The 13352-nt window shown below is 43.1% G+C and overlaps 1 protein-coding gene across 2 annotated transcripts; it reads right to left on the bottom strand.

Annotated features, from left to right (window-relative positions):
• Positions 1 to 3926: 3926 nt before the first annotated feature.
• On the bottom strand, positions 3927 to 12718 carry NPY (neuropeptide Y). Of its 2 annotated transcripts, none has more exons than XM_062622548.1 (4): positions 12521 to 12713; positions 12161 to 12348; positions 7081 to 7161; positions 3927 to 4151 (listed from the first exon to the last, which is right to left on the bottom strand). In XM_062622548.1, the coding sequence occupies exons 2-4, from the start codon at positions 12346 to 12348 to the stop codon at positions 4127 to 4129; spliced, it is 294 nt and encodes a 97-aa protein (XP_062478532.1). In that variant the 5' UTR covers positions 12521 to 12713; the 3' UTR covers positions 3927 to 4126. The 2 variants fall into 2 exon arrangements, with proteins under 2 accessions (XP_062478532.1, XP_062478531.1); XM_062622547.1 differs by lacking the exon at positions 3927 to 4151 and adding an exon at positions 6930 to 6996 and having other exon boundaries at positions 12521 to 12718.
• Positions 12719 to 13352: the final 634 nt, after the last annotated feature.

Genomic DNA, 13352 nt, shown 5'->3' with positions numbered 1-13352 from the left:
TAACCCTGGGGGTCTTGAGAAGTAAGCATTCGCTTTTCTGACTTCACTAAAATCCATACAGAAACTCTTTTTCCCTTGGTTAGAATCCACCTATTTGGTTCACACACAAGACATCCCAGCTACTGTAGAGCTGCCATAGCTCTGGTTTGCTTTGCTTTTTGCTGGTTTAAATAGCAACATGGGGATTGATATAAACCACTCGCTTTTTGCCAAACTGAATCTCTTTTAAGGGCTACGCTTTCACACCCATGAAAGGTGTTTCTCAGAGCTGTGTATCTGCACTAGGGGCAGTCCCAGGAGATGCTTTACCTTTTCTTACTCCTAGACATACACTGTGCAGATCCAGTAACAGTTACTCTGCTTGTGAAACAGCTGACTCGTGCAGGGTGGGAGGAAGACGATGGCTTGTTTTCCTTTCCATTAATATCTAGAGAAGAATATTCTGGACTGAACCTTGAAAGCAATTAAAACCTGTAATGCTTTTGATTTCATGAGAAAACATAAATTAATGAAAGCAAAGGTGTTCTAGGAAATATTTCCTAATACAAGTTTTCCTAACACTTGAAAAATGAAAGCCTTCCTGAAAGGAATTTATTCTTACCAGGTTTTGTTGTGTTTTTTTTTAATCTGAAGAGTTTTTGGGGAAAATTGAGGGGGTGTTATAAAGCATCTGCACAAAGGAAAATGAAGAGCACCCACGTCTTACAATAGTTCATCTTGGAAATGCAAAGGAGGCATGTTCTCCTCTTGATTTTTGCATTACAAAGCCATGGCTGCTCATTCCTGGTATTCTGCTCTTTCTCTTCTTCTGACTTCAGAAATATTCCCAGGGAAAATTCACAGGATAAATAGAGTCCCTGTCACAACAAATTCTGGCCTATCTTCTGCTGGATTTTGCTTTAAAGTGTTTTGTTGACTTTCAGTGGCTAATGGTTACCAGCTGGTAACACAAGCACTGGGGCTCTGTAGTGGGTCCCCTGCTTCCCTCCTCATACCCGTGATGAAGAGCAGCTGCCTGCCTGTGGCAACCAGTGCTGCAGCCTCCAGGGTCTGATCTGGGCCAGGACATTTGTTAAGATCACTAGCACATACTCTCCAGTTCTATACCACCAGCACCTCCCTGCTTCCCTGCGTCTTCTGGCAGGTGATGGTGGAGGTCGCAATGGGGATGTCTTCTCCTTCCTGATCAGTCATAGTCACAGAATCACAGGAGTTTGGGTTGGAATGGACCTTAAAGATCATCTGGTTACAACCCCCCGCCAAGAGCAAAGACACCGTGATCCCCTGTGTTCAGGATGATCTGGCAGAGCAAAGCTGCCCTGCCTTGCAGAAGGCTGTCCATGCCTTCTTGCTACCGGGGCAGGGTTTCACCTCTCAAATGACAAGTGAGGAAAATTCAGCTTGACAGATGGTTCTTTCCCCTTTGCCAGAGAAGGGGGGGAGCAGCAGGACAGGAGGAGGGCAGTGGGCAACCAGGTGACCCAGTTGGGTCAAACACCAGTCGCAGGGACGTTTCACTCCATGGGCAGGAAGAAGTGAAATAGCCATCAGAGGAGGACTGGGGAATTTGTGCCTTTTGGCACAGAAGACTTTCAGAGCTGAAAGCATTGCAATGGATTAGGCTTCTAGGGATGGAGAGAGAAAAGGATAAAGAGAATTTCATCTCTGAGAAGTGAAGATACATGGGATCATCTGGATCCCCTCTTTGTTTGAATCAAAGTTGGGCATAACCATGATGTAAATTACAGAAATTGCCAAAGGTAAAAGTGGACTCTCTTAGATGTTTTACTCCTATCTATGTACATTCCTTATGATTTCAAACCTGCACTAAATAAAGGAGAAAATGCTATCACCTACTTTTATGGTTCTCATGTCTTGTTTTTCCTGGCATTTCTTCACATTCTGACATAAATTTCAGCCTTTATTCTGTTTCTCATGGTTAGAGAGAGAAAGATGAAAAGGTTAACCCTAAAGTCAAAATGCAGAAGCTACACCAAACAAATCCAGCATTTATCTTCCTTGCACAGCTCATTTTCTAAGCCTGTCCTGCAGTTTGGAGAGCTAATCCACCATTTTCAATGTTCTGACCTGTCAAGATTGCTATATGAAGTACACAAGGAAGCACTGGATTTCTACAGCAATATTGTGTCTGCCCCAGTGAACACAGGAAGATTTTAGAAAGAAAATCATAGCACACTGTGGATAGATAAACACTGTGAGAGTGCTTTGCCTTCCTTCTGGTTTTGACAGCTCATGAGATGATAAACCTGACATTTTTTAGATTTTTCTAGCTGTTCTACACAGATGGGTGTTTTTGAAGTTCAAGAAAACTCAGGTAATTGAGTGGAACAGCTCAATTAGCATTCACTGATGCTCCTTTAACTCACACTTTCTCCACTAAGATTTGTAACGATAGTGCTAAGCAACGTGAGTTAATCTACTGGCTTTATCATTTACGTGGTCATTAGAGAGATTCTAGGAACTACCAGGAGCTGGAGACATTGTATAGCAGACACCTCACTAATTTCCAGTTTTCATTTTAATAATTATTCAAAGCAGAACTTTATGTGGACTCTAACCCAGCAGGTCCTGCCCGGCAGTTGATGGGCACCTGCTAACCCCAACAACCTGTGGCCATCCTGGAGTCCCTCTGAACTTTATCACTTACTGTCTTGGGTGGCCATGGTTTATACAACTGCTGAGAGCAAAATCTGCCCATTCCAATAACACCCATGTGTTTTATGAAAAGGAAAAATACGCTATGCTTTACTGAAAACAGTGTGGCCACAAAAGCTGGCCAGTCCTGGTAATGCTTTGTGAATGCACTCAGTGTGCATTTATGGAAATCTGGAACTTACTTGTGCTGACACATCTCTCCTGGGGATAACAAACATGCGGAAACATTTGAAAAGCAGGAAGGAGATGTAAATACATTAAATCTTCATGCTGATTCTTTTCCAGTTTGGAACTTTTTAATGTGCTTTATTATGCAGTGTTTAGTCACAGTGTCTAATTAAAAGAAGTTGTACCTAAATATCAGGAACCAAGGACCAACATTTATGTCATACCCAATGTGGATCCTCAATATACTGCAAGATATATATCTGTGAATTAAACCCATTTAAGAACAAGGGTAACGTGCTGCTATTATATTATGTTACTTGGAACAGGAGTTTTGAGATCATGTCTGTCCCTCATTAGGCCAGTGATGGAATAAATACAATGAAAAAAAAAAGAAAATGAAAACCTGAAAACAGTTTCCCTAATCCCTGTTCCAAGTAAGCTTCCTGGGTTTGAAACAGAAACCACAAATGGCTCCAAATGAGAAAGGTTCAGATTGCAGGTACCCAAAGAGTTGTGATTTATCAGTGTGCTCCTTTACAAGGCCTTTGGCAATGTTAGACACATTTTTGCTGGCACAAATAGCTGTAGATTTGTCTTGGTTTATGAATTACTTTAGAAGTTTCCTACTGCTTTGCGAATTGCCAAAACAAAGATCTTACATCTGTTTCCTTTAAAATTCATAATTCAGGCTTACAGCCAAGCTTCAAACCAGTTTTGAGGAGTTAGCAGAATAAGGCAGTGACTTATTCCTTTGTAATTTGAAAATGATATTAATCTTAATTCATTTGTCAATGTAAGTACTCAGTAAGTTTTTAGTCTGGTCATTCTGAAAAATCGCCTCTCAGAACACTATTTTCCTAGATTATGTAGTCTATGATAAATTATTTCAAAGTTTTGCATAAATCAAGCAGCTGAGCTGAGTTTGAGGCCACAATAAATGATGTCTTTATCTTACTTTGCACACTAATTGCTATAATAACTGTGACACTATTGTTGTTGGCAATGCATTAGACTGCAGGGAGATTATAATTCAGTTTTAATCGTTTAAAACAACTCTTTGTTATACCAATGACACAGTTGACTGTTTTCATTTAGGATGTTATATTTTGGAATGCACAATAATTTATTTAAATAAAGGTATATACAAATATGATGAAGGAAAAACTCTACAGAATTCAGTACAATGGTTGCATGCACTGGGAATGACGCTATGATTTGCTTCATAGGTGTGCTGTATGAAGTGAAAACTAGGAAAAGTTTTGACGGAGTGCTGAAAATCCCATCACCACATCGAAGGGTCTTCAAACCTGCAATATATATTATGAAAAAAAAAACCTCATTAAACACATTTAAAGCCCCTTCTGAAAAATCCTCTCAGAACTATGTAAAATTTTCATGTTAATAATAGCAGCAATAAGGAATACATATGCATATTTGCAGTTGTAGATGGTATAAGCAATTCCCATCAAAGCAGATGCATTGTGTATGGCCAGAAGTCTGTATTTTGGTACCAGAACTTGCCTCTCTATATTGCTGCTTAGGGTCATATTTTATTCCACTGAGATTCACTGCGAAGCTGCTTTATGCCACCAAGTAGCACTTACCGAGATTCACCTGGAAAACTATGATACGTTGAAATACAATCATTTTTTTGAAGATGTATTTTTTACTCTGGCTCAGGAGTAAACAATTTCCAAAGAGAATTCACTGAGCCAAAAAAAACACGTTGTGCTGTAAACACCTTCAAACAAAACTCATGTTCACAGCCACCATCCTAAAATATTATCATAGTATTCCACTGCTCAATATCAAACATTTGAAATGTACTGAAAGGGGTGCTGAGGCAAGATTTGATCCAGAGGTCCTCTGCTTGCAAACAGCTGTTCCGTCTACACAGAAAGAAAAGTCAGCAAGTGAAAGAACATGGAGAAAGACCAGAGAAAATGCATGTGCCGTCGTTTCTCCCATCTAAAAGCTGGACATCTAGTCTTGATTAAACATCTGGTCTGCCTCCACAGTCCTTGGAGAGACACTGACACCTTGAGGGGGCAATTGATATCCTGCCCGTTTTAGGATGGAAGGCTCATTTTGGGGATAACCGTATCTCTGACTGGCTGCAAAGGCAGCCTAGACAACTATTTCACGCTAGATACCTAACTTTTTAAAAGGCAGTATCAGAAGGAACACATCCTGTTATTGAGCATTCAATGTTTTCTCACGACTCCACAAGATCAGAAACATGCCATATCAAGTTTTTGTCTGAAGAATTTACTCATAAATCTGCTCCATTAACTGGCTGCATATGTAACTATTTCTAAAACAAATACCGCATTAATTTCAGTTTAGAACAATAGCAGGTGCCTTCCATTCATTCAGCCTGGCTTTCTTCAGAAAGAAGGCTTAGGCAGCCATGTTGTACCTAGGCATACGTGCTGTGTGTCAGCAGTTCACCCCTGTGGACTCCCCTAACTGTGGGACTCCCCCTAACTGTGCCTCCCCTAACTGTGCCTCCCCTAACTTCCCCACCAGCTTTCAAATGCTCTGGATGATTTCAACCAATTCAGAGAGAGGCACAGATATCTCAAGGAAATTAAGTTCCTGATGTACCATGAAAACAGAACTGGGTAGAAAGAAGACTTAATTATGTCCACACATGGAGGAAAATCTGGAGTGGGGTTCAGAATCCATGGAGGATTTTATCCTAGAAAACATATCGATAGGAAGCTAGACATCACTGTTCCCAGTACTCCCATAATTGTCATCGATGAATGACAAATACCATACTCAGTTTAAAGTGCTGTTATAGTGTTACAGGGGGTATGAAATAAAAATCTGTTTCTCATCAATTCTTCATCTTAAATGCAGACTAGTTTGTTATTTTGCTCATGAGTTTTTGCTCCCTGGTGTGTTATAAATAGCATTATTGAAACAATAATAATAACCATAAAGTTTTCTTATGAAAGGGTGAAAATTACAGAGAGTATTGGAATTTGTACTACCCTGTGTGTTGCCTCAAATTCATGGCAGCGGAAATTTCCCATTATGTGAAGGCTCTGCCTTGTCATTACCAAACACAAAATAGTCTAATACATTTCACTGCACTCCATGCAGTTTTTACATAAGCATCTGCAGAGAAAACTGCATCCCCACAGCTGTGGTTAGTCATCAAACTATAAGTCAATGGTCTCCCTACGCGCAGATCTGCAAATCTCATGGTCAATCTCCCTTGATGGCAGTAGAGATTTTGGTCACCTTTCAGTAAGAAGATCAATGCCCCAAGTTCAGTGCTACAAACTATTACATTTCAGTACTTAAACTTCTCTAATTGAGCCTTTGCAAAGCTAATGAAAGTGCAGAGCAGTTGCTTGTAGACTCCTGAGGAGACTACTGCATAAAACATTTATTTCTGCAGTAGATATAATATCAGCAAACTTCAGGCTACCAGTAAAGGCTTAAACTGAGCTTGATTGTGAATAAAATTGAAACCAGTATTTTTTTTTCCATGAGCTAAAACTCCCTCTACATCTTACTTCTTCAACATACTTCTCATCTGTGTAAACTGTAGTCACTACTACAGTATCTTACATTATAGCTATAGTATTGTTACCTAACTAGATAAATACAGCATGTACATTTGAAATCCCACTGTTACTTGTAACACCACTCTTATTTTGAACTGAGTGCAAATGGAAATGTAAAGGCCTTTCTTCCCTTTGCAAAATAATAGGTACAAACCCAATGTGAAATAGTTTCTTTTAAAAACCAGTCCTAGCCATGCATTTGTGTATAAGTTAACCTATATACATATTTACCACTTATATATCTTTGGAGGAAAAAAACTAAACCTGTTTGAGTAGCAAGTAAGTAGAAATGGGCCATCTTTGGGGCTACAGTACGTAAGGAATCATCATCAAGCATCAGCATACAATTCTGTGTAATAAAGGCCAGTATAGGACCAATGTGAGGGAATGCTTCCCTTCACTCAAAGAGCAGGAATGGCCTGCTCCCAAAGTCAGGAAACAAGGAGTTTGGACTATATTGTATCTGGTAAGGCATTTATTGCATTCATGGGTGGTTCTAGCTCTTAACAAAACAGGAATTTATGCTTTTAAGGACATGCTTACCCATCTGTTGCTGGCATATGTTTTCTCCCTGTGAAACATATTTATTGATAACAAATGAAACTGTTAAATCTAAATGAGAACTCTACACCACTAAAAAACTCTTCATACGTACCTGGATCTAGGAATGTTTTCTGTGCTTTCCCTCAACAAGAGGTCTGAGATCAGTGTCTCTGGGCTTGATCTCTTTCCATATCTAAGGAAAGATAAAAAAAATGATATTTTGACATATGTCAGTTTTTAAAAATAAAGATTAAGGCCAGAACCATTGGTCAATATTTTGTTTTTTTTCAGAAAAAAATATTGGTAGAGCAGACATAATACAACTTTTCAGCAAGTATTTTAGATAAACTTGACTTAGCCATGTGAGAAAATGTTCATTTTTCAGTACTTCTTTTTTTTTTTCTGTATTTTTTCATGATCATTTTGAATTATAGCATTGAGAAACCTAAATATTTCTCAATCTGGTAGCTGTTGCTGGATACTTTAGAACCTTGCACGTTACCAGTGTGAGCATGAAGAGGAGGAAAGCTGCACATGATGTGACCTCAGAGCATGTCACTCTTGCCCTCAAACCCAGTTCCATCATTTTATTAACTTTCTCACTGGTTTAGGTGCTACTGTACCCTTCCTCAGGATATACATGTAAATGAGGAGGTACCGTTATCTATGAAGTTAACAGAAAACAAAGCTCAGTATGCCATATTAGCCAAGGAATCGGCCAAGATTTTTTAAGATAGCTAGTACATTTGGGGCTGCCCTACACATAGTACATTAGGTCATAAAAACTGAGCTACCCCCAAGGTGATCGTCACTCTGGAGCTATGTGACTGTGTGAAAGAAAACTCTGATTCGGAATTCTTCTCCGATTAAATGGGATGCCACTGGCTACCTTTATTTACATAGCAGATGTCCTTCTATTTGCAATTCCTGGTTGTTGGGAAGGAATTTGCTCTCTTTTGCCAGGAAAACAGAAGTGACAATGAGCAGCTGGCTTGACAGACATTTCATCACTATAAGGATTCATTAGCCTAAGAGTGATAACTCTTAGGAGCAAACACTCCTTTGGTTAGAAAGCATTAAGATCATGATTTATAACTTGTGTATGTAATCAGTCTGAATTACAAGGCGCATTAACAGACAACAGCTTTGTGAATGCCACTTGAGGGAATTCTAATCCCAGAAAAATCAAAGGTGTAAGTAAGGACTTACATTTTATCCATTGCTATCAAGATGTTTCTCTTGTAACTTGATCTAAACTTGGCAGAAAAAAATCCAACAAACTCTTCCTAAACTATACCTAAAACTCCAGCAGTTTTACCTGTTGATGGCATAATTTCCTGAAAATTAGAAACACATGTCACTTTTCAATCATTTTATTCAACTCTTTGTATTTTTACATTGCCTCATTCATTCTAGTACACCGTCTATGCTCCAGAAAGACAAAGCATCAGTTTCAGAAATTTAAAGTAAATTTCTTAATCTAATAAATTTAGAAAGAAGAAATTCAGTCAGATACCTGACTGAAAGCAGGTATCTGAAAAGAACCAGCCATACATAGTAAAATGCTATTACAATAACGCAATCAAGCATGATGCTGAATCAAATACCTTGCACTTCATCACCACAAAGGGATTTATTTCTTTCTGGTTCCCTACTATGATTAATATGGATGTGACCTGGACTTCAGCTGAGGGGGAATCTAATCTGCTGTTATGTTAAAGAAATTGATTTAAGAAATCAACAACTTGCTCCAACAGCTCACACTTGAGCAAAACTCCTGCTAATCTCTCAGAAAGTTTTGTCTGAATCACAAATAGATGGCAGCCACCCGGACTGCAGAGATTTGGTCAAATCATGAAGACAGCTGTGTTGGGGAGATACCTTTTATATGAATGCCTTCTGTGCCTTGGCTAGACCAGTGCTGCTGCCGGTGCTGGATGGACCTGCAATGTCCTCACACAGCAGAGCTGCACACACACTGACTGTGACCAACTGGCTGATTTTCCTGTATCAGATGCCTGAGCCTCCTGTCTGCCCTGTTATTTTGCCACTGCAAAACAAGCACTCTACAGACATACTAAAATGAGGCCATGGACAAAGTCAATCTCTTCTTACTGAAACAAATGCCTTGGAAGATCTTTGCTCCAGCTGCTTCATGCTTTGCTCCTTGTCTACCCTGCCCAGCCCTGAGAAAACATGAACACAGAAAGCCTTTGTTTGCTGTTTGGGAAAAACTTACCAAATTATCATCACTGTTTTAGAAGAATGGGGCTCCAAGCTTTGTGACATTACCTGGTTATATTTTATGATCAGCTTGAGATATCAAGGTCTTTTTTCAGGCATGCTGAAAACCCACAACTCAAGCTGAAGTCAAAGGGATGGAAGAGTAAACATACTTATTCTGATTAGGGACATAGTATCTCAGATTTCAGCGAAGTCTCAAAGTTTCTTAGGAGAACTTGGGTCTTGGGAGTCAAATCCCATCAATGTTCAAGACCAGGAACAGCAGCTGAGGGATTCCAGAAGGATTCATGTGTCTGATTCAGAAAACTGATTAAAAAAAACAAATCTGCTTCATTCTCCATTAAAGGGTGTTGACACGAAGCAGGAGCATCAGTACTGCCTAACTCAGACACACTTTCAGATATTCTCTGCCCTGGCTATAGTTCAAGCCACTTCCAGGAGAAATGGCCTTACTGTTTTGCTACAGCACTGAACAGCCACAGACTCATGAACAAGCTACAGCATCCTGGTGACCTCCATTCTACAAGTTTCCCTCAGCTAACCTCAAAGGAGTGTAAAGCTAACGGGCACAGCTGTCTAAAGCTGAGTGAGATGGCTCTGAAGAAGGATCTCAAAGGAGAGAGGTAGCAAAGCAGCCACACAGACAAGGTCTAAGGAAAAGAAGAAGAAAAAGGTGGTCTGGAAGGAAGAAGCTTCATAGGAGCTGGTGTAAAGACCCTGTGTGTTAGGGGGGAATGACAAATACCTGATTAGGTCAGAAGCAGAAAGCAAGAGGATGAGCCAAAAGGTTATTCATAATCACAGAAACATCAAACAAGACAAAACAGATGAACCTGAAGGGAAAGAAAAGATTAACTTCCTTATCAATGTGCTCTTAGTGCTCCATCTCACCAGTTGCACGGTGACCAGGCTACAGGCACAAGGTCTGGCTAGAGGCCAAGCATGGCTTGCTCACAGACCCTCATGAGAAGCAGGGCAAGCTCATGGACATCCCCCCTGTTACAGGGCTCCCAAGCAGCACCATGGACAAAAGTCAAAGCTAAAAAGCTGTAAGAAGATAGAAAGCTTTGAGCACATCTGAAACGGACCACTCCTAAATGCTGTCAAAGTTATTGATCTTTTTGCAAGTGCCTGTGCCACTGTCGGAACACACAACCTCCAGGAGCTCGACTGAGCTTTCCAAACGGAGGTGGCAATTACTTTATTTCTGCACTGTTAATTCCCCACACAGTGGAAACAGCACAGCTTTTCTTTTTCAGTTAACCTATGCAGTTAACTTTGAAATGTGTGCCATGAAATGTGTTGCTGTTGAGGTGCGGGTTTTCTGCCAGCTTTCTTGTGCTTCCAGCTCAATTCTGTTCCCTTCAAATATGAGAGGGAGGGTGAGAAATCTAGGTAAGATCTGAAGAACAAAATTTGTATTCTGCTTTCTTTTCTCCATCAGCAACAATAACTATTTCTGCTCCTTTCAGAACCCAGACCCACACAGAAGAATAAAAGTCTCAGTCTCTGAGCTGGGTACTTGTACCCCAGAAATTAGGGGAAAAAAGCTACACAGTCAACATTAAAGCAAGCATACAGGGCACACACCAGAAACAGATGTTGAATACAGAAAGAAGGGCTCATTTTGCTAGGTTGGTGTTCTTTTGTATATATATTTATATATATATATTTGTATATATATTTTTAAATATAAGCTGCTTTTGGAGAGGAACCACCTTTGAAATCAGAGATGAAAGAAACAAAAGAAGAGATGAGAGACCAGCCTGGAGATCCCACCACATGCAAGGGAAATAGGCAGCAGGGGCAAAACTCAAGGATCAGATTATTATAGCAGGAATCTTGGGAAGAAGTTATCTGAGCACAGAACTATCACAAAGAAGCATGTCATACACATGAACGAGTTGTGAATACTGCTTTAAAAGTTCAGAACTGAAGAACTGTGTTTCTATCAGCCTCCTCATCTCTTTTGTGCTATTAGTGCACTGGCAGACAGCGTTATGGGTTTGCTGGGAAAGCTCTCAGTTACATGATAGCCTCCCTTCTAATTTAATTCTTCAGACTTCTAGAAGAACAAATGAAAGCCTAATTTTAGACCTCCCATCTGGTTTTGATATTAAACAAATAGATAAATATGTCTAAGTCCTTATGGGTCACACACTGTTCAGGGACCTCAGGGAAAACTTCTGTTAATCACACAGTCTAAAATGGACAGATGCTCCCAAAGAAAACAGTTTTTGAATAATAACTGGCACTTTTTCAGATGGAGCCTTTATCCCTACTTTAACAAGCACGGTCATCCCTGGAAAGCCAGTTTAGAGCCAGGCAAGTTCAGGTCACACTCTTTCAGCTTGGGCTGGGGTTTTTGCCTGTGGTTCTGGGAGAGTTTTTGTGGGTACTAGTGCTTTTTTTGCACTCACAGCTGCATGAGGTAGCCGGCAAACCACAAAGCATCTGGGCTATGACACCTCCTCACTAAGGCTAGAAGGGCACTTCTTCTCATCAAGATATTCACCAAAGTCGGTGGCAGCAACAGCAGTGCGACACTGCTCTCCTGCCCTAACTCTCTCCATCTCTCAGATTAGTTATGTTTTGTCCCTCTTCTGGGGGCCTCTCCTCATGCACACTGCCCTGCAGTGTGTGCTCCTTCCTGCCAGCCTGTCTGTGCCAGGGCTGTAAAGGGCTATGAGAGCAGAGGCAGCACTGACACCCCTGCCCCTTCTGCCAGCGTGGATGGTGGAAGTTCAGCTCCGGACCCAGAGGCCACGCCGGGTGCTGCCCCTCTCTAAAGGAAGCCTGTGTACCACGTCTTCCTCCGTGTTGGTGGGGGCAGCAGGGCGAGACACCCGTGTGTGGGAGCACCCCGCTTTCCTCCCGTCAGCCTCGTCAAGAAAAACGGTATCTCAGGGAGCGGGAAAGAGGGATGCTGGCCCGGCCGCTCTGCCTACCTCTGCCTGGTGATGAGGTTGATGTAGTGCCTCAGCGCCGAGTAGTATCTGGCCATGTCCTCTGCGGGAGCGTCCTCGCCGGGGCTGTCCGGTTTGGAGGGGTACGCCTCTGCCAGCGTCCCCAGGCAGACCAGCAGCGACAGGGCGAAAGTCAGCACCGACACCCACAGCCTCACAGTGCCCTGCATCTGCACGGCGGGGTTGGATGGAGGAGAGCAGCTGTCAGCGCCTGACCCGACGGCGGCACCAGCGCGGCCTCCCCAGCTCCCCCCGGGGCCGCCCCCTGGCCCTCTCCCGTCCCGTCCCGTTACCATGCCCTTGCCCGTGCCCGTCCCCAGCCCGCCCCGTCGCGGCACTCACGGCGGCGGCTGCAGCGGAGCGGCTCTCGGCTCAGAGAGGCGCTTCTTTCCGCCCGTGGGTCGGGGCTCCCGAGTGCGAGGCTCTGCTCTTCGCCGGGGTGTTTTAAGGCTTCCCCGCAGGCGGGAGGGGCTTCGGGCGATCACGCCTCGCCGGCTCCGACCCCCTCTCCCCCGCCCCGCTCCGCCTGCCCCAGCCCCTGCCCCGGGAGGGGCACGGCGGCCGCGGTCAGGCGGGGCCGAGAGGGACCGAGGGGGCGAGCTCTGGCGCTGTCGCCCCCCCCACCGCCTCCGCTGCACCTCTCAGCCCGCACCCCCTGACCTCCCGGGGCTCTGTCCCCAGGGCTTTGCATCGGGCCCGGGCCCGGGCAGCCGCGGGACCCCGGTGGCAGTCACTGCGGAGCCGCCGTGCCGTCCGGTGCCCGCAGGGGAAGGAAGCGAGTTCAGGGAACGGGTTTACCCCGCTCCTAGGGCTCCAGAGGGGCCCCAAGGTTGAGCTTCCTGGCAGGAGTGCAGCCGGACATACAGCCAACAGAGAAAGGCAGCTTGGGGCAACCGGAAATACCAAATCAGTGCCACAGGCTTGGACGTTATACCTATTAAATGGGTAAATCTTGAGGCTTAACTCCCCAGGGCACTGGCAGCAGAGCTGAAGTAATGAAAACATTCCTCCCTCCATGCCCACTCTACCAGGGAGACCCCCTACACCCTGCCCAGGGCTACCTTTTGAGTGGCTTTTCTAAGTGACTTTAATCCGTTTTATTCCTGTGCCTAAGCCACATGCTACAAAAAACAGCTCACCAATGCCATGGGATCACGACAGCATTTCCTGACCC

The sequence above is a fragment of the Pezoporus occidentalis genome, unplaced genomic scaffold, assembly GCF_034315485.1.
Source record: "Pezoporus occidentalis ecotype Australia unplaced genomic scaffold, CSIRO_AGI_Poc_V1 ctg243, whole genome shotgun sequence".
Taxonomy (NCBI): Eukaryota; Metazoa; Chordata; class Aves; order Psittaciformes; family Psittacidae; genus Pezoporus; species Pezoporus occidentalis.
This window is presented reverse-complemented; position numbering and strand designations above follow the sequence as displayed.